The sequence below is a fragment of the Canis lupus genome, chromosome 21 (genome assembly GCF_011100685.1).
Source record: "Canis lupus familiaris isolate Mischka breed German Shepherd chromosome 21, alternate assembly UU_Cfam_GSD_1.0, whole genome shotgun sequence".
NCBI lineage: Eukaryota > Metazoa > Chordata > Mammalia > Carnivora > Canidae > Canis > Canis lupus.
In genome coordinates, this window is record NC_049242.1 from 20,996,779 (window position 1) to 21,021,436 (window position 24,658).

At 39.0% G+C, this 24,658-nt stretch overlaps 1 protein-coding gene and 1 pseudogene across 1 annotated transcript in view; both read left to right on the forward strand.

Moving 5' to 3' along the window:
* Nucleotides 1–24,658, forward strand: part of INTS4 (integrator complex subunit 4) — a 110,993-nt gene that overhangs the window by 67,153 nt on the left and 19,182 nt on the right. Inside the window, exons 11-16 of the mRNA XM_038568511.1 lie at nucleotides 854–1,059; nucleotides 9,346–9,488; nucleotides 12,554–12,669; nucleotides 14,719–14,852; nucleotides 16,106–16,263; nucleotides 22,466–22,559. Coding sequence (XP_038424439.1) covers nucleotides 854–1,059; nucleotides 9,346–9,488; nucleotides 12,554–12,669; nucleotides 14,719–14,852; nucleotides 16,106–16,263; nucleotides 22,466–22,559 — 851 coding nt within the window. The remainder of the gene's footprint in view (nucleotides 1–853; nucleotides 1,060–9,345; nucleotides 9,489–12,553; nucleotides 12,670–14,718; nucleotides 14,853–16,105; nucleotides 16,264–22,465; nucleotides 22,560–24,658) is intronic.
* Nucleotides 5,229–8,302, forward strand: LOC102156732 (annotated as a pseudogene).

The following is a 24,658-nucleotide window of genomic DNA, read 5'->3' on the forward strand; positions in this document are numbered from 1 at the left end:
AACAAATGAAGGGCTTTCTGGATCAGTGACTTTACTGTTATATATGTTCAGGCCATAAAGAGGTAGAAGACATGCCTCTGTTTTCAAGGTGCTTGTGAGATGGATACCTATGCTGTACCTAACATCTACTGGGTTTTTAACATATGCCAGGCACTGTACTACATGCTTTACCTACATTATGTCATTTAGTCCTCCTAACTACTCTGTAAGGAAATGAGTATTATCCCTGTTCAAGGTGAAAAAATTGAGGTGCTAGGAAGTTAAGTTACTTAATCAAGATCACCCTTCAAGTTAGTGGAGGAATTACTCTTCACAACTTACTGTGAGACCTTTATCATTCTAAAGCTTGTATCCTTAACCACTATATAATGATAGTCTAGAATGAGCAGACCTAGATACTAGTCTTATCTCCGCTCTCACTCACCTTAAGGCCACTTAATTCACTTTGCTGAATCTTATTTCTAAGATGAGAAAATAATATCTAGTCTGTTTTAATCTTAATTATTTAAAATCTGCTTTTTAAAAAAGTACTGAATGGAGTACAGTGGTTGGAGGACTGGGGTATATAAGAACTTAGTTATCAAGAAATTCAGATAATAGAGATAGATGTGTGACTTGATCACATGTCTGCGACTCAGGTTGTAAATCTTAGTCCCTGTGACACCAAAGTCTTTGTTCTTAGGTCAGTGTGAAGATGATAGGTGAATATGTGGGCATGGAGGAGATCTCCCAGAAAGACTTTGTTAACTAAGAGGAGTAGAGAGCAAAAGACAAACCTGAATGAAAAGGAATTTTTGGATTTGTCCTATGGCTCTTAACCTGATATGCAGTGTTATTTGTTCCCTGTGTTTAGAGGTCCGCATTGCTGCTGTGGAGGCTCTCTGCATGCTGGCCCAATCTTCACCTTCTTTTGCGGAGAAGTGCCTTGATTTCCTGGTTGACATGTTTAATGATGAAATTGAGGAAGTACGTCTGCAGTCCATACACACCATGAGAAAAATTTCTAATAATATCACTCTCCGAGAGGATCAGCTTGATACTGTCCTGGCTGTGTTAGAGGTGAGTCTTCATAGTTTGTTACTCATTTCTTCATCAGTACTTCCTGAGAGCCACTTTATTTTTAAACCAGGCATTATGGGGTGCCATGGTGGCAGTCGGTTGGACATCTAATTCTTGATTTTAGCTCAGGTAGTGATCTCAGGGTTATGAGCCCTGCGTCAGGCTCTGTGCTCAACATGCAGACTGTCTCTCCTTCTGCCCCCTTTCACTGCATGCCCATGCACAAGTTCTCTCTCTCTCTCTCTCTCTCTCTCTTTCTCTCTCAAATAAATAAGTAAGTAAATATTTAAACCAAGCATTGTGCTAGGTACTAGTGATGCAATAGTGTATGAGCAGCACGATCGCACAACTCCACCAAGGTGGAGGAGACTTACTGTTAAACAGGAAACTCAAAGCTCAGTATTGTTGTGATCAGGAAAGGACAGGGTTGCCTGAGGTAAGGTTGGGAGATGGGAAGGGAGGAAGGAATGCTATAGTGAACACTTGGAGGAGGAAAACTTGGGGAGTTCCTTTTCTTAGGAAGGAATGGCACTGATGGTAGGGTAGAAGGGCACCAGAGGGAGCAGTGTCTGTGGATCCAGAGGTAAGTGTGAGTATGATGCATTTAAGGAATTAAAAGAAATTCATTGTAATAGCAGCATAGAGCTGAAGTGATGTGAAGAGAAGTGGTTATAGATAAGGCAGGGGACTAAATAATGAAGAATTATTTTCAGCCTTTGATTTGATTTACTGCTTCTAGTGAATCGTAGGATGTTACAGCAGGAATAGATCTTAGGGAATCAACTCATTCAACCCTAGAGTTTTACAAAGAACAAAGTAATTTGTTTGTGGTCACATTGCTGGTAAGTGGCTGTGCCAGGATATGAACACAAATTTGCCTCCCAGGCTGTACAACTCTTTGTGGTTCTTGAATTATTTTTCTAAAGTATTTGGAATTTATTTGTGAGTCCCGACATTTTTCAGAATATTAATAAATGAGATTTGGCCTCTGGGTTTCTTTCTTGTTTCTGTTGGTTTTGTTTTGTCAGATATTGTGAAAAGGATAGCTATTGGGTGTTTAGTCATTAGCACTTATTACAGATTTCTGCTCCATACTTCAAAAAACAGATTGGGTGCTTTGATTTTGAAGTTCCCTATCAATTTCCTCAGCTGCTTATCTTAGCACTGCTGGTAGAATTTTTCCTGAATTATAAGTCTGTATTTATAATTTTTCATTTATTTTTTTCCTAGGAAGACAAGTTTGCATTCTGTGCATTGTTCTCTGTGGGTGGGCTTGCTGCCTAGCCCTGCCTTTCCTTTTTGCATTCTTTCCCACCATTCCTCCTCTTGAACTTGATATCAGAGTCACTCCCTTAATCATCATGCTTTTCCTCACCATTTTTCTTTCACTGTTTTTCCCTTCAGCCTGCAAAAACTGCCACTTTTTACCTCATAGACTTTGCTTATCCTCAGATCTATATGAGGCAGCATATTTCCTAAGTAACTCCATCCTAGGTGGGTTAAGTAGAACTCCTCTGTCTTCATGTGTCACCCTGTGTCTAGCATATATCAAGATGGTTGTTGATTTTTGAATTCTTTATTTCACAAGACTAAGAGCTTTACAGGATCCTGGCTTCTTTCATTTTTTTTAAAATTTCTTGTGCCTTGTAGTGTCTGATACAGGTAGATGCTCAGGAAATGTTTGCTAAATATCTGAGCTCTGTTCTGAGGTATGTTTTGATGTACAGAATTGTTCACAGGGCCACAAGCATGCTTAAGTATCTATGACTATAGTTTTCACATTTTATTGCTATTGGCAGATTTTATCTAACTCCTTCTCCTTGATGTGATTATGAGCTACCTAAAGAGAGTGACCATGTTATACCCTTTATCATACTCCTTTGATGTGGTAACTAATGCGTATTGGATGCTTAGTAACATGTTCTAAAATAAATCTGCACAGGTCAACTGTATAACTAGGAATTTCTTAGCATAGTCAAAATTGTTTTCTTACTACTTTGAATTTGTTTTTCCAATACATTAATAGAGCTGCCTTCTATCAGTGGTGGCGATTTGCTATATGGGAAACGTATCTAATGGTTGTCAGTCCCAGTCTTTGGTCCCTGACCTTTTTACCTGGATTTTTTGTTTGTGTGTGTGTTTGTTAGTATTTATGGACCACCTATTATTTGCCAGGCACTGTGCCAAGGAGGATACAATAGTGAGCAAAAACCTTGGCGCTGCTGCTCTTGTGGACCTTATAATTTAGATATGAGGGAGATAGACAAATATGACACAAATAGAGGTATAATCATCCGAGTAAGGAGCACAGGACAGAAAGGAGTGAGGTCCAGTGGGCATATGTTATGGAAGCACTTAGTCTTTGGAGGCTAACGGGGTGTAGCAAATCAGGGAGTGTTTCTGAACCTGATCTCTGAGGAAGAAATTAGACCCTAACTTGGCAGAGAAGAGTTGGGAATATGGAGTATAAGAATATTCCAGGCAGGGCAGCAGCAAGTGTAGAAACTGTGGTAGGTGGAAGGAAGCATGGCACAATAGAGGGACCAAAGAGAGCCTAGTGGTAACAAAGAGCTAGTGTGTAGCATGAGATTAGGCTGGAGCTCTCATGTAGAGCTTTGAAAATCCTATTAAGGGAAGAGCACCTGCATGTTACTTAGGGTGTCCACCAGCTTTGTGACTTCAAACATATTATTAATTCCCACCGGTCCTTGGTTTTCTCATGTATAAAGTGAGGATAATTCTACATATTCATATGTTTCTTTTAAGAATTGAAAGAGATTCATGTAAAATGCTTAGCATGATAGTAGTTCATAATATGTATACAGTCATTCAAGAAACATTACTGACTTTTTTGCAGAGCCAGCTTCTGCACTAGGTTCTAAGGACAACTAGTTGTTACCTCTGATTTGCTCACAATTTTTAGAGAAGGCAGCAGTATAAACCAGTAATTACAAGATCGTATCAAAAGTAAGTAAGCTAAGGAATGACATTCTGGCTAGAGTGCTATCATGTAGCCACAGATGAAGGCTGGGAGGGCAGAAATGGCACAGCATAGACAGAGATGTTGAGAAGTTCCCATGGCTCTGAGGGAGAAATGAGCAAAGAACTGATTATGAAGGACCTCGTGTGCTGTGCTGGGGAGCCTGAGCTTTGTCCAAGAGGTGTGGGGAAGCCAAATGAGGTTCCTAAACAGCAAAAACGGAGTCAGATGTATTTATTTAAGGAGTTGGCCTGGGTAATTATACAGAGAAGAATTGAGAGACTTGCAGGCTGAAAGAGGGTTCCTGGAGAATAAAGAAGTCATAATCTCCAACCTAGCTTTGGAGAAGAATCTCTGATTCTTAGATTTTGCTGTGTGGATACAGATGCATTCCTTTAAAATTTTTAGTTTGATTTGCTTCATGTATTAAGTAAACTTAATACTATAAAACTTTTAGGAGAAAATATTTGTGACCTTGGATTAGACAAAGATTTCTTAGACATGACACCAAAACTTAACCCATAAGAGAAATAACTAGATAAATTGGACTTTATCAAAATTTAAAAGCTCTTCAAGATACTTCAAGATGCTCTTAAAGTATCTCCAAAAATATGATTTAAAGTAATTATAAAAACAGCACAATGTAAATGTATTTAATGCCATCGAACTGTATACTTAAGATGTACATTGACTTAAAATGGTAAATTTTATGTTGTGTGTATTTTACCACAATAGAGATGATAGGATCAAATCAAACATATATAATGCCTTTAATGTATAAACTGTGCGCTAAAGGGGCAGATGGACTTGGATACAGAAACATGCATAGAGGAAAGGTGATGTGAGGACATACCACAGACTGGGAGAAGATATTTGCAAAACACATATCTGATAAAGAATATAGAAAGAATTCTCAAAATTCAGTAATAAAAAAGCAAATCACCCAATTATGAAAGCATCTGGCACCCTCGTCCACTGCTGATGGGAATGCAAAATGATACCGTCACTTTGGAAGTTTTTTATGAAGTTAAGCATAAATTTACCATTTGATACTGTATTGCCACTCTGAAGCATTTCCGAAGGAGAACTGAAAATTTATGTCCACGCAAAGGCCCGTATGCCAATGTTTATTGTGGCTTTACTTAAAATAGTCCCAAACTGAAAACAGCACAAATCTTTGAGTTGGGGGATGGGTAAGTAAACGGTAATGTATACAATGCAGTACTACTGAATAATAAAAAGGAATGAGTTGCTGATAACATGTAACGACTTGGGTGAGTCTCACATGCATTATGCTAGGTAAAAGTAGCCAGCCATGATTCCCTTTATATGACCTTTTGGGAAAGATAAAAAAATTCTTTTTAAAGATTTTATTTATTTATTTATTCATAAGAGACACACAGAGAGAGAGGCAGAGACACAGGCAGAGGGAGAAGCAGGCCCCATGCAGGGAGCCCGATGTGGGACTCGATCCCGGGTCTCCAGGATCATGCCCTGGACTGAAGGCAGCGCTAAACTGCTGAGCCACCCGGACTGCCATGGGAAAGGTAAAATTGTAGCAGAAAATATATCTAGTTGCCAGGGACTGTGGGCAAGGGTTAGACTACAGAGGGACCCTAGGGAAGAGTTTGGTGATGGGAGTGTTTTATATCTTGATTGAAATGATGGTTATGTAACCAAATGGCTTTGTTAAGCTTATGGAAGTTGTTCACTGAGAAGGATGAGTTTTACAGAATGAAAACTATACGTCAGTAAACCTGACTTAAAACAATGCTTTGGAGATCTCATTTCCACTAAAAGGTACCAAAATACCTAAGAGAAATGGCTGATTCCAGTTCTAGTGCAGGAAATTTAACAAAGTGAGCTTATACCACCTTGTCATATAGAAAGCAATTATTAGCTATCAAAGACCTCTAGGATCATATCAGGAAGACCCAGGAGACACATCATTAAGGGTTATAATACATTATTATAGACACATCATTAAGGACTATAACTGCAAATATGTTTAAATTCATGATTTTGTAATGATACTTAAAACACTGCATTAGTTGTCTTTGGAAGATGCTTGGTAATCAACTTCTTATTTTGGAAACTGGTAAATTAAGGAATCAAGCATTAATCCTTTCTTTTCCTATACAAACTGAACTTCATGATAACCAGCTAGTTGATAAGGAGAAGTTTCTTTTTATGAAAGTATTCCAGTTAATAAAGAAGAATGGTAGGTTTGTGTATCATTGTTTTACAACTTTAGTGAATTAGTAGATCTAGGCAGTGATCACCAGTGGTTATGAACCTCAACCAAAGAGAAACAGACATATAGTTCCTAAGGGAAGTACATCATACCACTTGAAGTGGTCTTGTTAAAAAAAAAAGATTTGGGGCAGCCCTGGTGGCTCGGAGGTTTGGTGTCGCCATTCGGCCCAGGGTGTGATCCTGGAGACCCGGGATCGAGTCCCACATCGGGCTCCTTGTGTGGAGCCTGCTTCTCCTTCTGCCTGTGTCTCTGCCTCTCTTTCAATCTCTGTGTCTCTGAATAAATAAATAAATAAATAAAATCTTAAAGAAAAGTTAAAAAAAGATTTGAGGGGATCCCTGGGTGGCTCAGTGGTTTAGCACCTGCCTTCAGCCCAGGGCGTGATTCTGGAGTCCCGGGATCGAGTCCCACATCAGGCTCCCTGCGTGGTGCCTGCTTCTCCCTCTGCCTGTGTCTCTGCCAGTCTGTCTGTCTGTCTCTCTCTCTCTCTGTCTCTCTTTCTCTGTTTCTCATTAATAAATAAAATCATTAAAAAAATGAAAAAGATGTGAACATGAATCTGATCAAACCTCTAAATCTAACTACCATTATAGGATGTATAGGGAAGAAATTGTATGGAGAGAAATATGAGATATACAGTGATTTTTACATATTAGAAGATATCCTTTTTTAAGGATTTTATTTATTTGAGAGAGAGTGAGCAAGAGAGAGAGCGTGAACAGAGGGAGGAGGAGAAACAGACTGAGTAGAGAGCAGGGAGCCTGATGCAGGGCTTGATCCCAGGACTGCAGGATCATGACCTGAGCTGAAGGTAGATGTTTAACCGACTGAGTCACCCAGGGGCTCCAATATTAAGAGATACTTAAGGAACATATTGCTGCAAAACAAACTTTTTGAGTCAGAGAAATATGAGTACATACAGGATATTTGGTATTAAGCAATTACTAATTTTTAGGCATGATATTGGTTTTGTGGGTTTTTTTAAAAATAAGGAATCCTCTTTAAAAATATAGTTATGGGGATGGCACCTGTGTGGCTCAGTCTGTTAAGCACCTGTCTTCAGCTCAGGTCATGATCCCAAGGTCCTGGGATTGAGCCCCACATCAGGCTCCCTGTTTAACAGGGAGCCTGCTTCTCCTTCTTCTCCCCACCCTTGCTCTCTCTTGCTATCTCTGTCTCTCTCTCTCTCTCTCTCTCAAATAAATAAACAAAATCTTATTGATTAATTGAAATATTTCCCAATGAAATGCTATGGTTTCTCTGGCTGGCTTCAGAAAAATCTAACTGGGAGGAGTGGGTAAAAGTCTAGATGACCTTTCGGCGCTGCGGCTCAGGCTTCAGAAGAGGCTTGCCTCCAGTGTCCTCCGTTGTGGCAAAAAGAAGGTCTGGTTGGACCCCAATGAGACCAATGAAATCGCCAATGCAAACTCCCGTCAGCAGATACGAAAACTGATCAAAGATGGGCTGATAATCCGGAAGCCTGTGACTATCCATTCCCGAGCTCGGTGCCGGAAAAACGCTCTGGCCCGCCGGAAGGGCAGGCATATGGGCATTGGTAAGAGAAAAGGTACTGCCAATGCTCGAATGCCTGAGAAGGTAACGTGGATGAGGAGGATGAGAATTCTACGCAGGCTGCTCAGAAGATACCGTGAATCTAAGAAGATTGACCGCCACATGTATCATAGCCTGTACCTGAAAGTGAAGGGTAACGTGTTCAAGAACAAGCGGATTCTCATGGAACACTTCCACAAGCTGAAGGCAGACAAGGCTCGCAAGAAGCTTCTGGCTGACCAGGCTGAGGCCTGCAGATCTAAGACCAAGGAGGCCCGCAAGCGCCGTGAAGAGCGCGGCTCCAGGCCAAGAAGGAGGAAATCATCAAGACTCTGTCCAAGGAGGAAGAGACCAAGAAATAAAACTCCCTCTCTCTTGTCTGTACATAGTGGCCTCAGCATGAATCAGATCAGTTATTCAATAAAACAAACCTTTATCTGCCAAAAAAAAAAAAAGTCTAGATGGAACATGATTGGCTCTGAGTTAACTGTTGAAACTGAAGGATTTATAATCTCTACTTTTATGTATGTTTCAAAATGTATGTACTAAAACGTTTTGAAGAACTGACAGCAAATGTTGTGGAGAGATAGCCAAGAAGAATAGAACTGATATGCATCCATATCTTTTAGCATTAAGTTGTTGGTGACCTTTTCCAATCATATTAGTGAGGCGGAGCAAGTGTTGGGAAGGAAAGAAGCCATTTTCTCCAACATTATCTTGTAACACTCTCTTTTTATTTACTCTGCTCTAGCCACATAAGACTTCCATACTATTTTTCAAACATGCTTCCTCTTCATGGCCTGTATATTTGCTACTCCCTTTCATTATCCTGTGTAAAATACCCCACCTATCCTAGTATCCTTACCTTTAAGCTGCTTTAGTTTCTCCCTCATACTTATTACTATCTGACCTATATAGTTACTTATTTTTGTCTTTTCACTGGAATGAAGATCCTAAAAGCAGAGATTTGATTTTATTTGGTGCTATGTCACTAGCACTTGGTACATAAGTACCATAGGTAGGTGCTTGATAAATGTTCATTAGGGCAGCCTGGGTGGCTCAGCAGTTTAGCGCTGCCTTCGGCCCTTGCTGGGATCCTGGAGAACCGGGATAGAGTCCCGCGTCGGGCTCCCTGCGTGGAGCCTGTTTCTCCCTCTGCCTCTCTCTCTCTCTCTCTCTGTGTCCCTCATGAATGGATGAATACAATCTTTAAAAAAAAGAAGAATTACATACATACATACATACATACATACATAAATAAATATTCAGTAAATGTTGAATTTATATGAATGAATGAGCCAATGAATGAATTCTTCAAGCCTTTTTCAAGTGTTACCTCTTCTGTGAGGTCTTCTCAACTCCTAGCCCCTCCCCTCCCAGAAAATTGGGACTCTTTACCCTGTGGTCCCATGGTAACTTGTACCCTCTACTGTAATAGCTAATCCATAGTGACTGCTGTTATTATTATTATTGCTATTACTATTATCTTTTTTAAAAGGATTCGTCCAGAGATATTCGAGAGGCTCTTCACGAACTTTTATGCTGTACTAATGTTTCGACTAAAGAAGGGATTCATCTTGCACTGGTGGAGCTGCTGAAAAATTTAACCAAGTACCCTACTGATAGAGACTCTATATGGAAGTAAGGATTTTTTGCTCATTTGCTCACTGAGTCCAATAATGTGGTAAATGTATGTTATTGGCATATTCAGTGGATCTGAGGGTATGGCCCTCAATTTTGCCTTCAATTTAGAAACCTGATTCAACTTAACTGAGCACTCAGGAGTCTGATTCCTAAATTGAATATCACATTTTTAGATTACTTATTTGTCCATCCATCCTCCTAGCAGATAATATGTGCCTGTTACTGTACACTTAGTATGTGCCAAGCCCTGTGGTAAGTGCCAGAGGTACAGAGATGAGTTGATTAGATTCCTTTTTCTCTTATATAATAATAATAATCACTTCTTTGTTTTGCATTTTGTACAGATCACAGCTATCATTGTAGAGATTAGAGGCAGGACTGGCACTTTGTCTACAGATGGAAAATCACTATCGTATTTTCCCCTTGATTACCTCTATCTTTACTGACTAGAGTCAGACTTAACATTGTTCATGAATTACTGTTTGAAGAACTGCTTGCATATGTTTATTATAAAATGTATATAGTTGTGCTCCGAATATTTAAGTGAGCTTATGAGATAAGATCACTCCAGCAGTATAGTTCATTGATTTTCAGAAAAATTTGTTACTAAAAATAGAAAACGGTGTGTCAGATCAAGTACTTGCAGAATCTATTAAAAACAGAAAATACCAGGGGAGGAGTCTTCAGGGAGCACTCAGTCATTTGGGGTGTGGGGGTTGTAATGGGGAAAAACACCTGTATTGGTATGTGTAGTTCTGCAGTGACACAGAAGGAATAATTAATTCCATTTGATGAAAGGGATTGTTATGGAATATTTCACAGAACATTCTTTTTGCCTTAAAATTAGATATGTAGTTATTTGGTTCACCCTGCATATTTATTTGAGACTGCCTTTATTGGGTAATTGTAGACAGAAAGCATTTTTACCTTCTGGTGCTCCAAAAGATTTGAAAGTAACCTATTCTAATTGTCATTTGAGTTTTCATTTCTTTCCCTCAATGGTGGCTTTACTTAGGAATACCAAAAAAGGATGTGTAAAAGAATGAAGGAATAGTCACAGTGACATATTTTTAAGACATTTTGAAAGATAGATACATTAATGAAAGCTTTGAAGGCGGTAGTTTGTCCTGTTTATGTATCTTTAGTTCATTCAACATGCTTATGGAGCACTTGGCTGTATAACCCGATCACTGTGTTAGAAACTGTGGAGAGTTAAAAATGGATTCAATTCAGAGGCCTTGCCTTCTAATATCAGGAAAGGAGAGAAGTAGGAAATATGTAGGTAAGTAGAAAAAATATTACAAGTCAGAATTGAAGTCCAGTTTCAGAGAGGCCCAGATGCTTGGGTGACCCGAATAGAATAGGAGATATAAAATAAAGGAGTGGTACCCGGAGGCCAAACTACATTTATAGTGTCCCCTGAAATACAAGACTAAAGGAGCTGAGAGAGTTCAGAAAATTGGTGCATTAAATTCTTTCCACGTAGAAGGAAAAGCAGAATGGGGAAAGGTAAACTTTCCTAACAATACTGTTTTAAATAGGATACTTATTGTATTCCATATTTGCATGAATTTCATGATGCTTGTTTCCTCTCCATTGCCAGTCTATTTGTTTTTCTGTCCCTGGGGAAGTCCCATCTCCTTTGTGAAATCTCTGATCATGGTAATCTCCTCTCTCTTTGCCAGGTGGAAAGCAGAGTATTATTTATTTGATAATTCATTACTTTGTAGTGTTTGTTGTTACAGCCCCAGAAATAAGGATTTATGGGACGCTTGGGTGGCTCAGCAGTTGAGCAGTTGAGCCTCTGCCTTCACGCATCAGGGCTTGATCCCAGGATCCAGGATCGAGTCCCAGAGCTCCTTGCAGGAAGCCTGTGGCTCCCTCTGCCTGTGTCTTTGCCTCTCTCTGTGTCTCTCATGAATAAATAAATAAAATCTTAAAAAAAAAAAAATAAAAAAAGAGAGAGAGAGAGAAAGAAGGATTTCTTTTCGATTCAGCACACCTTCTAAACCAGAACTTAACAAAAGATAATAGAAATGCATAGTTACCAGTGCACATGTAGTTCTTTATAGCTTGTAAAAGGTTTTCATGTTGTCATAGTAGCTAACTAATAGTTATTTAATAATAGCTAGTTGAATTCTATGTGACACTTTGCTGAGTACTTTTTATTCATAATCTCATTTAATCCTTACAGCAACTCTATGAGGTAATGATTTTTAATCCCTTTTTGTAGGTTAGAAACATACCTGGCCAAGGCTATACAGTTACTAATTTTCATGTTTCAAATCAGGTCACTTCTGATTTCAGAACCTTCCCCAGGATATCAGTTAGAATGCTTTTGCCTACAAGTAATAGAAAATCTCATTAAAGGTTGTTTAAACAGTAAGTTCTAATTTTTTGGCATAACAAATCAGGAAGTCAGTTTTAGAATTGGTCATTCAGCAGCTTAACAGGGTTAGAACTCTGGTTGATTTCTCTGCAGTTCCTGGCTTTCTTCTCATATTTGCAGGATGGCTGCCTCATAAGACAATATGTTAAGGCAGAAAGGAAAGGGCATTCCCTCTCATACATTTCTCTTTTTGGCTAGGAGAACACTCCTGAGTAGCTCCTCACCAGACTTCCCTTCTTGCTTCTTTGACCAGAAATGGGTTACTTTATTACCTGCAAAGCAGTCACTGGAAAATGGGAATGGGATTATCATGATGGATTTAGGCCAGTTGTAGTTGAGCCCTTGAGCTGAGCCTATCTTCTCTGAGCACCTACCTGATACCTGAATAAAATCAGGGTTCTCTTGGCAAGGAAGTTGGAGAATATGGCTGTTGTTTAAATAACCAGCAGTAATTTATGCCATACCAGCTCTTTAATTTTCATGATAGCAGTTTTTTAGATGAACTAACTGAGTTCCAGAATAATTAAATCACTTATTTGAGGTCATAGGTGTAGCAAAAATGGGTGGTTGGGAATTTGTAATTCTGAATCAGGTTTTCTGATTCTAATCCCCAGTACATTTAAAGCTTTTATTATTAAGTTACTAAGATGGGCTCTCATTTTGTTTATTTCAGGTGCTTGAAGTTTCTGGGAAGTCGGCATCCAACCCTGGTGCTTCCCTTGGTGCCAGAGCTCCTGAGCACCCATCCATTTTTTGACACAGCTGAACCAGACATGGATGATCCAGCTTGTATCCTCTGATTTTAGGACAGACTGGGCTGATGTGATGGGTTGCTTGTCATCTTCTTCTGTAGTATAGCTTGGCGGGGGAGGGGGGGTGGTCCTGAGTTTAATTTTTTTCATTTTTTTTAAGTAAGAATATATCCTGAGGGAGCCTAGTAGTTATTTTTAGCTTTTATTCTTGTTTTCACAGTAATTCACATTTGTTATATAATACCAATATTATTAGTAGTATTTTTTATCATTTCTTGAGCACCTGTTATATTATACACTGTTTCATGCTTTATACATTTACCACTGATCTGCTATATAACTCTTTAAGCAGTACATGTGGGATTCAGAGCCAGACATCTTTGGTTTTAAAACCTATGAACTGGGATGCCTGGGTGGCTCAGCAGTTGAGCATCTGCCTTTGGCTCAGGGCATGATCCTGGGATCCAGGATTGAGTCCTGCATCGGGCTCCCTGCGGGGAGCCTGCTTCTCCATCTGCCTATGTCTCTGCCTCTTTCTCTCTCTGTGTCTCTCATGAATAAATAAATAAAATCTTTTAAAAAATTGGAATGGATATTGGGTAGGCAAATAGCAGACTCTTCTATAGGGATACATACAGAAGATTGGAAACTGTGTTTATTTTTTATTTTTTTTTTATTTTTAATTTATTTATTTATGATAGTCACAGAGAGAGAGAGAGGCAGAGACACAGGCAGAGGGAGAAGCAGGCTCCATGCACCGGGAGCCCGATGTGGGATTCGATCCCGGGTCTCCAGGATCGCGCCCTGGGCCAAAGGCAGGCGCCAAACCGCTGCGCCACCCAGGGATCCCTGTGTTTATTTTTTAATTTCTGTTTTTCCCTCTGTTAATTTTTCCCCTCAGTTATAAAATTAATATACAAAGAAAGTCCAAAAAGTTGAAAGAAGGGTAGCCCTGGTGGCGCAGCAGTTTAGCGCCGCCTGCGGCCCGGGGTGTGATCCTGGAGACCCGGGATCGAGTCGGGCTTCCTGCATGGAGCTTGCTTCTCCCTCTGCCTGTGTCTCTGCCTCTCTCTCGCTCTCTCTGAATGAATAAATAAATAAATCTTAAAAAAAAAAAAAGTTGAAAGAAGAAACTTTGTACTTAACATCCAAAGCCCTACTAGTCAAAGTAATCAACCGTTAGCATTTTGGTGTATTTCCTTCTTTTTTAAGGCTTGGTATTGAGATTTTGCTGTTACTATATATATATTTTTAAAGTTGGAAGATCTTCAATTTTTTTTAAAGATTTTATTTATTCATGAGAGACAGAAGGGAGAGAGAGAGAGAGAGAGGCAGGGACACAGGCAGAGAGAGAAGCGGGCTCCATGGAGGGAGCCCAACGTGGGACTCCATCCCGGGTCTCCAGGGTCACGCCCGTGGCTGAAAGCGGCGCTAAACTGCTGAGCCACCGGGGCTGCCCTGTAACTGTATTTTTTAAAATGATTCATCTCATCATCAAATACTTTATAGCTATTACTTTATAGTTACAAATACTTTATAATTACGTATAATATACTATACATGTTAGAGTCTGCTTTTTCACTTATGAGAAAATGTGATAAGATACTATAAATTCTTCATAAATAGAATTTTTAACAATTGCATAATACTCCATCAAATAGTATGGTTATTCTCCTGGTTTGGGACATTTAGGTTGTTTCTGATTATTTGCTATTATAAATGATTCTGTACTGTATGCTTATTTTCTTAGAATAAAATTTGAGATGTAGAATTACTCAACATTCAAAAGACTTTTACTGTCTAGTGTCAAATTATGACCAAGAGATACTGTGCCCAAATGAACTTTAGTTGGCCATGTACCGGAAGTTTCGATTTGTTATTCTCTGCAGCATCAGGCATTTTCTAAAAAACCTTTGATAATTGGTGTAATTTGGAGTGAGGTAATGTATCTCTTTATTTAAATTTGCATCTCTTTGTTAGAAAATTGTCATTTAATGAGACTTGAGGGTGGGAATTGGGGGCACCAGATTCTGGCCAAACTCAACTTTTTAAACCTCGAGGTTTACTTAACCCACTCATCCCTCAGACATTGCAGTTTTGGTTCTTATTTTTAATGCTGCTAAAACCTGTCCAACAATGCCAGCACTGTTCTCAGATCATACCTTCAGGCACTATGCCTACCTCCGAGACAGTCTTTCTCATCTTGTTCCTGCCTTAAGGGTATGTTGAAAACAGCTTTTGTCATTATTTTTGGTGTTTTGATTTTGGCTCCTTTGTGGTTGTTAAAGAGCAGAAAGCAGGCTGTATTTTCTTTGAAAACACATTCATTCATTCTCTTTCTCTGTTGGGCTCTCTTGCACTGTTTCGTACTTTTGCTTTTGTATCCATTACTTTTTAAGAAGATTCATATTTTGAATGTCCCTGTGTTACTGATTATGTTATATTAGGCAAGAAAAAGGAGTCTGGAACAATATACCCTAGACCAAAGATTAGATTGTGCAACATTTTAATGATTACATAAAGCCATAATTTCTCAATGAGTTTATTTTTTAGTAGTAAAACCTTTGTTATTTTTAAAATCTTAGAGATACAAAAAGAAAAAAAATTTAATGAGCCGTGATGATACTGGTAATCACTTACTGAATGCTAACTGTACAGGCACTTTTCTAAGCCCTTCATTTGTGTTAACTCATCTCTGTTTAGGAGATTCTAAATGACTTTATTTATTTAAAGATTTTATTTATTTATTCATGAGAGACAGAGAGGCAGAGACATAGGCAGAGGGAGAAACAGGCTCCTTGTAGGGAGCCCGATACAGCACTCGATCCCAGGACCCCAGGATCACGCCCCGAGCCAAAGGCAGACACTCAACCACTGAGACACCCAGGAGTCCCTAAATGACTTTATTTAGAATAACATATGTACATGGTTAGAAAATCTAAACTGTGTAAGTTACAAAATTGAAAGTGAAATTGTCTTTGTTCTCCTCCATCGCTTTCTTGAAAGGTAAGTACTTTTAGCAATATGAACAAGATATTATAATTATCCTATAAAACATTTTGATAGCATGCTACATAAGTTTATTTGGGAATAAACTGTCATTTCCCTATGAAGTGAAAGGTCAAATAAAGTTTAAAAATAAGCGTGGCAACAGATTGAACTTTATTCCCTTTTGTGTGGTTAGCTCATTAATTTCAGTTAGCAATAGAATGTGATATTCTCTGTTCTCTTTTTCTCCTTGCAGCTTGTGGTTATGTTGTGTAGACTGTATTCATTCTCTCTCTCTCTCTCTCTCTCTCTTTCCCTTTCTTCCACTGAAGCTAGGGAATGAGAAGAAGGTTATTTACAGAATCACCTCACCTGTTTTCCCTTTCCAAAAAAAACTTGCATTTTTTTGTTTGTTTGTTTCTTTGTGTTACCAGAAGCTGAGCCACAGAATTTGATGGTACTATAACCCTACTATGTTTGCTTAGTTACCAGGTAGAAAACTAGTGTCATCGGCTGTTTCTCCCAGTATTGCACCCCATGAGGACCCGTCCCATCAATTCCTGCAGCAGAGCCTTGAAAGGGTGTACAGTCTTCAGCACCTGGACCCTCAGGGAACCCAGGAGCTGCTGGAGTTCACCATCCGGTGAGATGACCATCCCTTTCTTTTGACAGAATTATTAACACTTGTTAACATTCAGCATAGCTGTTTTGATTTCTAGTGTTGGCAGTTGCTAGTGTTTCTGAGTCTTGTTTGCCTGCACTCACACATGGTTTTATGACCTGTTTATATTAGCATTAGATTGGAGTTTGAGCATATTACAAAGAAAAGCTCTTTGTGTTCATGACTGGATTGATGATTAGAACAAAACTGAAGAGTTACAAAGAGGCTGTTTTTAGCTTTTCTTTTCTTGTGTATTAGTTAGGATGAGTGACAGAAAACGTAGAATAACAGTGACTTATATAGGAGGAAAGGTTCATTCTTTCTCGTGGGGAGGGCAGAGCTGAGATGGTTATCAGGATCCTAGGCGCATTTCTTCCTCCGTCTTCTGCATCAAGTGTTCTCTGCCTAAATATTCAAACTCTGTCCCCTCTGTATTCCAGGCTGCAGGAGAAAGGAAAGAGCAGGAGAAGGGCATCATTTCTTCCCCCACTCCCTTTTAAAGGCACTTCCCCAAGTTGCATGCTTTGATTTTACTTGTATCCCATTGACTAGAACTTAAGTTACATGGCCATATTGAGCTGCTAGGAGCTAAGAAATGCAGTCTTTTTTCTGGGTGACCAGTTCTTAGTTAACATTTGGTGACTCTGATACTCAGAAAGGAGGAGAGGATATTGGGGACCAGCAGACTGTCAGACTTTGTTAAGATGTCCTGAATTATGTGAAACAAATTGAAATCCATTTGCCTTTAACAAAAGCAGTATTTTTCTGCTTTTGTAAATAAGGTTTGTGGCAGAGTTAAGCAGCACCCTGACTCTTTACAGAAATAGTTGGTTGACCCTGAAGTGATGCCTCAATCATGATTTTTCCCCCTGCTCCCTTAAAGCCATTAGTTTTAGAGGCCACTATCTGAAGTTGTTGGCCCTGAGCCCAGGAAAATAAGCTCCACTTTCTGACTCATCCTCACCTAAGTAAACATTGAAGTTTTGTTCTTGACTGTTTTTATCCTATTGGCACTAAAGCAAGTACAAAATGCAATAAAAGCAAGCCAATTTGGTCATCAGCTGCAGTGCTGGCTATTAGTAGGTGCTCAGTAAACACCTTTTGGTCTGATTTGCCTGCATGTTCTGGTAATAGTCCTGCTGGGCTTCAGGCTGGTGAGACCAGTTCTGTGGTCAGTCGTGGGCACTGTTTCTAACTTCAGTGCATTCTGAAGAGGGTGGCCAAGGTGGTGAAAGATCTGGAAAGAAAAGCAGATGGTGAAATAGTTATTGATGACCTACTCTGTTTTACAAAGTTATTGTAGTTAGATGTTACGTTTCACAGAGAAGAAATGAAACTTTGGGGAGGTGAAGCAATTTGCTAAGAAGTAGCAAACCAGCCTTTGAATCTGGTTTTGACTCTAAAATTTATACTTTGTGACTTGTTGAAATGAAGGCGATTCCTATTTGATCAGGTGACCCCTGGGATTCTACAGAATTTAACTTTTCAGTAGTTGTGGAAAAGTGAAATGTTAGAGTTTCATACAGAAGTTTCTCTGATTAGGACTCTGATCACTTACTTGTTGGTACTAGTTTGTTTGTTGGTTTATTTATTTTAAAAAGATTTTATTTGAGAGAGAGAGAGAGATCAGGGACAAGGGGGAGGGGCACAGGGAGAAGCAGTCTCCTTGCTGAGCAGGGAGCCCAACATAGGACTCGATCCCAGGACCCTGGGATCATGACCTGAGCTGAAACCAAGAGTTGGATGCTTTAACCAACTGAGCCACCAAGGCGCCCTTGTTGGTACTAGTTTAAAACAAACTTCACCATCATACGCAAGCCATCCCGTTTGTTTGTAATCCAAGCAGTCATTTAATCTAACGAGATCTCACCTATAGAAAGTGTGTTTCACTTAGGGTTCTGGGAGATGATTTGTTTCTAGAATTGGACTTAACTGCTTTGTCTTCACCATTGTACCTTGGGTACCATATAGGAGCTCAGTAAATATTTATTGAAGAACTGTCATTGTGATGGCTTACCCAAGAATGAAGACTTTTAAGATTTTTTTTTTAATATTTTTTATTCATTTATTTGACACAGAGAGAGCACGAGCAGGGGGAGTTGCAAGGAGAGGGAGAAGCAGGCTCCCCACAGAGCAGAGAGCCTGATGTGGGACTTGATCTCAGAACCCCAGGATCATGACCCAGGCTGAAGGCAGGCAATTGACTGAGCCACCTAGGTGCCCCTTAAGAATTTTATAGATGGCATTTTCTTCTGGCCATATCTCACCTCCAGATGTATATAGATTTGATGTTTTGTAAGGCTCTCCTGTTCTTGATCATAATAAGAGCTGCTGTCTTTTAAGTGCCCCCTATGAACTCACTCTTCTAAGTGCTTAATGAGTTGAGTTTGGAAACAATCTTATGAAAAGTATTCCATTTTTAAAATGAGTGAGGGAGCTGGGGTTCATTCATTTGTTATGGTTTTTAAATATCCATCAGATGCTAGGCAGAAGGGGCACAATAGTAAATAAAATAGTCTTTGCTGCTAAGGATCTGACAGCCTCATTGGGGAAGTAGCTAGGTAAATAAGAAATGTATTATTGTGTTTTACATGCTGCAGTATGGGAAGTACAGAGTTCCCTAGGAAAACAGAAGGGCAGCACCTACCCCTTCCTTAGATGGCTAAGCAGTTACCTGAAGAATGAATAAAGTTCATCAAGTGAAGAAGGGAGGAAACTGTCCAGGACAGAATAGCAAAGTCCTGGACTAGAACACAGGTCTAACTCGGCTTTTCCGTCTGGTCACACTGCTGTTTCTGGTTAACACAAAGTGTCTAGTATAATGAGATATAAAATCCAAAGGAGTTGGTTTGAGCCTTAGTTTTCATCATTTCCTAGGTACGTGATCTTGGGCCTCAACTCCATCATCTGTAATTTGAGGGTACTGTGTAGCTGGTCATAGGATCATTGTGAAGATCATTATCATGACATGTGGAAAGTATTTTGAGAATAGCAGTTGCATAGTGTATAGTTGGTCATTTATGAAATTTTATTTTAAAATTTAAATCATGGAAAAAATTAAAAATAATAAAATTTATTTTTATTTTTTTAAATAATAAAATTTAAATTGTGACTCATTTGACATAGTAGGCATGTTCTTGATATTTTGCAAATAAATTCTGTCCAAACTTTATAAATGCTTATTTCCATCATGTGGACAAAGGATTGCTAAAGTTTGTATTCCTGGGAGGGGCACTTTTGCCCTCCCAAATCATATTTGTATAAATATGGCTTAATTTGCAGCTGGTTGTAAATCAGTTTTGTTGTCATCTGTATTTGATGTAGTTGATAAATAAATGAAAAGAGTTTAATACCAAATCAATGAAATATAATGTGATAGGATTATTATTATTATTTTTAAGGGCTTTTGAAGTTCAGCCAGACTTGAGTTCAAGGCCTGTTTTTGCCATTTATTAATCCTGTGACCTTGGACAAACCGCTTAATCTCTGATCTTCTCTTTCATTCTTAGTGAAGTAGGATTAATTGCAGTTCACATTCTTAGGATTGAATGGGCTCAAGTAAAGAAACACCTAGCACACCTAGTATAGTGCACATAGAAGTGCTATTTGTACCTTTCTCATTAAAGAGTTCATAGTTTCCTGAGGGATGTTTAAGCTTAGGCTTCCTGAGGATTGTAGGCATAAAGAGGCACAGAGAGGAGACAGTAGGATGACAGCATTTTGTCTAGGGCTAGCATGTTTCTTTTTTTGCTCCTAGGATAGTAGTTCGGATTTCCCATGGCTGGTTGGGTTACATCTTGTTCTGTACAATTGAGAACAATTGCTTCAGTGCAGGGTCTGTAGAATAGCTTAACACCTGGCAGCCATCAGCTAATGTATAGTCAGCTGGTCATGGCCTCTGTAATTATAACAGGAGGCGGAATCTTCTGGAGAGGAAGCGGTTTAGAAATAAAGTGATTTGAGGCTGTCTTTGTATGGGAGATATCAGAGATGTGAAAGAGAGACCAGCTGGCATCTTGTAGCATTTCGCAGGTATGGTTAGCTAGTATAGGGTCTTGCCTTTTATTGTGCTGGATTCCAACACATGAGCTAGCTCTCCAGGAACCCCTCAAGCCACCAAAACTCTCAGATGATATATAACCCACAGGCCCCAATTTCTTCAGTCACTTTGGAAATAATTCATTTGGTGTTCCTTTCTAGGGTATCTCCTTCTAATACCAAGGTCCATAGGACACAGCATTCGCTCTTAGAGTTGCATGAGATTAGAGGGAGGGGCTTAGTCAAATGGACAGTTTTGTATAAGCTATTGTGAAATTTTATGTTATGCCAACCCTGCAGCTCCGCTTCCCTTGTGACCCAAATCTTCAGGTTCTCTACAGCTGTCATTTCTACTTAAAATTTGGATGTTGTCATTAAAAAACAAGATAGCTTTGCATGAATGCTTTCTGAAATGGATAATTAGTTCACACACATACACACATGCATGGGCACACACACTCATGCACACACATACGTACACACACACCTCTCCCCAAAGAAGAAGACAGAAAAACCGTGGGGGTTTTGTAGATGTATAGTGTATCCTTAGAAGATTTTAAAAGAAACTGCGAATGGTAGTTGCCCCTGGAAAAGCTGTACTGGTTAGCAGCACCTTGGGATAGGAAGGTGGACTAATTTAATTGCATATCCTGTAGTATCTTTTGAAATCTGTACCTTATTGGTTTAATCCTATAACTAGGTACGTATTATCTATTCAAAAAATTAAAAAATTTAAATCAGTAATTCCAACCCCCACATAACTATTTTATCTGTGTGTACCACTTTGTATTTTCTTGCCCACAGGCAGTTGGGTTTTATATTTTTGCATTCACTTTTTCTATACTGGTATCCAGCTAGGATGCTTTTAGTTTCAGATATCCGGGAACCTCATCTCAAACTAGCTTACAGTGGCTTTTTATTTTCTCATATGAATAGAAATCTGAGGCAGTTCTAAGTATGGTATGGTCAAGTAGTTCATTTATATCTTTATAGACCCAGTTCTCTGTCTGTTTGGATTTTACTTGTCCTCAACATTTGCTTTATCCCAAGGCTTTGTTCTTTTAGAGTTACTGTATGGCTGCCAGTGGCAATCAGGACTAATCTGAACTACTCTTGTTCAGTCTAGGGTGTGATAGAGATGGAGGCAGACCCACAGAGAGACAATATCCAAACTGCTCCAAGTGTGGAATAGAAGTCCTTCAATTAGGACTAAGAAGGCCAACTTAGGTCACATAGCCAAGGAGATGACATATACAAATTGGCTTAGTTTGGTCGGAGTCTACCTGGAAATGGGTTTGAGGACACCTTTCCCTGAACAAAATCAAGGTTCAGTTAGGAAGAATGTAGAGAATGGCTAACTGGGTAGGGAGCTAACAAAATCTACTACAATATCTTAAAAAAATTTTTTTTCCTGATGATACAAAAAATACTTGTCTATAATATAAAACACTTGGAAAATAAAGCCCAATTGGGAGAAGGGGGTAAAAAGTACCTTCATACCTCTGTCCAGAAAACCACTTTGCTGTATTTTTCTCCTACATAGAGTTTTCACGTAGTTAAGGTCATATACTTTATTACCATTTTATATTTTAACATCTGTAGAGTGTTCCAGTATAAGAGTGGAATATTGTGGGGCATAAAGCATTTCATTTCTGTTCGATATTTCTCTTAGTATTATGTCTCAGCATAAAGCTACTGATCAAAATATTTGGCCATATGTATGACTTACAGCAGTACAGTTTTACTTTCCAAAAGAATTGTATCAGCCTAGGGATGCCTGGGTGGCTCAGTGGTTGGGCATCTGCCTTCGGCCCGGGGCATGATCCTGGAGTCCCGGGATCAAGTCCTGCATTGGGCTCCCTGTAGGGAGCCTGCTTCTCCCTCTGCCTGTGTCTCTGCCTCCTTCTCTCTCTGTCTCTCATGAATAAATAAATAAAATTTTCTTAAAAAAATTTGTATCAGCTTAAACTGCTATCAAAATGTGAGTGAACCAATTTCATTATAACCACTCCAGCCTTGGGTGCCATCATTTAAAAATTTATGACCAATTTACTAGGTATAAAGTGGTAAAATGCTTTTGATGTGATCTTTATGTGACTGTCATTCTCCCAATCCAATGTTGGGCTTGGGGTTTTCTTGACTCCAGGGATCTGCAAAGACTTGGAGAACTTCAGTCTGAACTAGCAGGAGTTGCTGACTTCTCGGCTACCTATCTTCGGTGTCAGCTTCTTCTCATCAAGGTTAGTTTGGATCCATTATGTTTGTGATTGTGATTATTATGTGCATAAAATACATAAGAAAGCACTTTAATGGATTTGGCAGTTCTTGAGGCTGTAAGTGTAAATATGTACAGTCTTATGCAGCTGCTTAGCAGTGGAAACATTATGTACTCTGCAGTGTAATTATATTAGTCTCTAATTAAAGAATTGTTAACTTGTGTGGGAATTTACATTTTTTAATTTGGGAGGTTTCATTTATCATTATATAATTAGAGCAGATTGGATAATCATTTTCTTTAGAATCCAAGATTTTTCATTTTTTTAAATAATTTGATTAGCAGAGAACTTTTATATTATTTTCTTAAAATGCCGATTTCACTTTGCCCAAATCTTACTAATTAAAGGTTGATTTCACTGTTCTTAAAATAGCCACCTTACTGACATTCCGTATTAGGTAGTCAGATTGTATATACACACACACACACACACACACACACACACACACAATTGGTAGCCAGGAAAGGAAGCTTTCAGTTAGCTTTCACCTTCTGCAGCAGAGGTCTGTTCTAAATTTAGGCTTAGGACTTAGGAGACCCCTTCTCACTTGATAAGCCTTTATCTTGGGTTTAGTTCCAAGCATTGTTAGTCTTTTTCTTTTCCCCCATCGTTAGTCTTTAAAGTGATTGTAAGGGGCACCTGGGTGGCTGGCTCAATGGTTGAGCCTTTGGCTCAGGTCATGATCCTGGGGTTCTGGGATCAAGTCCCTCATCAGGCTCCCTGCAGGGAGCCTGGTTCTCCCTCTGCCTATCTCTCTGCCTCTCTCTGTGTGTTTCTCATGAATGAATAAATAAAATCTTAAAAAAGAATAAAGTGATTATGATATTTGACCAAAGCCAGAATAAATGGAGTCATTAGAAATTATTTCTTACTTAAGATGTGTGAGCTTAGGGTTTTGCAGGTATGTGTATATATGTGGAAGGAGGTGTGTACACTGAAGTGGGTTGGGATTTAGACAGCTCTTGTTTGGCAAGATAGATTCTTTCAAATGTATATATACCTGTGGAACTACCACCACAGTCAAGATACAGAACATTTTCATTATCCCAAAAAACTCTTCCGCGGTCTTTGCAGAGTTGTTTCGCCTTTCCAAGTTTCCATGAAACAGGGCTGATAATTCTACTTAGGTAAGGGTTGGTAACAAGCAGAGTGTGTGAGAGCCCTTTGCCTAGTATCTGATAAATAGTGAGTGCCATGTCAGTGTTGGTTCTTTTTTGGCTTGCTATCTTCTCCATAGGAATACAAGCAGGTCTTTAAAAAGAATCTACTTTTCTATAGTAGGAAAAGAAAAGAAATTATTCCTACAAAGAACACAGAACTATGTTGTTCATTCAGTGTCATGGAGTGGCAGGGTAGGTAAGGGATAAAGACTTAGAACCAAAGGCAGGCAGGCAGGTAGGTATGGATTATAGGGTAAAAGCTAAGTAAATTTTGGCATATCTACTGACAGTATATTCTGTAGCCAGTAATGATCTTTATGAAGAATTATGCATCATGACAAAATATAGTATAATGTTATGTATTAAAAAAAAGCATACACAATTCTGCTTTTACAGTACAACTATATAAAAAGCATATATATAAGAAATGATTAGAAGTGAATTTTCAAAAACAACTACTCTGTGAAGGGTAGTATGATTTGGGTGCTTTAAAATTTTTTGTATGTATAGTTTAGACCAGCTACTTTCTACCTGGATAGTCACCAGGTTCATGTGACTGTTGAGTACTTGAAATGTTAGTTCAAATTGAGATGTACCATAAGGGCAGCCCGGGTGGCTCAGCGGTTTAGCGCGGCCTTCAGCCCAGGGCGTGATTCTGGAGACCCGGGATCGGGTCCCACTTGGGCTCCCCGCATGGAGCCTGCTTCTCCCTCTGCCTGTGTCTCTGCCTCTCTCTTTCTCTCTCTGTGTTTGTGTCTCTCATGAATAAATAAATAAAATCTAAAAAAAAAAACTTTAAAAAAAAGAGATGTGCTATAAATGCAAAATACACGCGATTTCTGAGACTTAGTATGAAAAAAGAATATAAACTATTAACTTTAAAAAATACTAATCTAAAAAGAA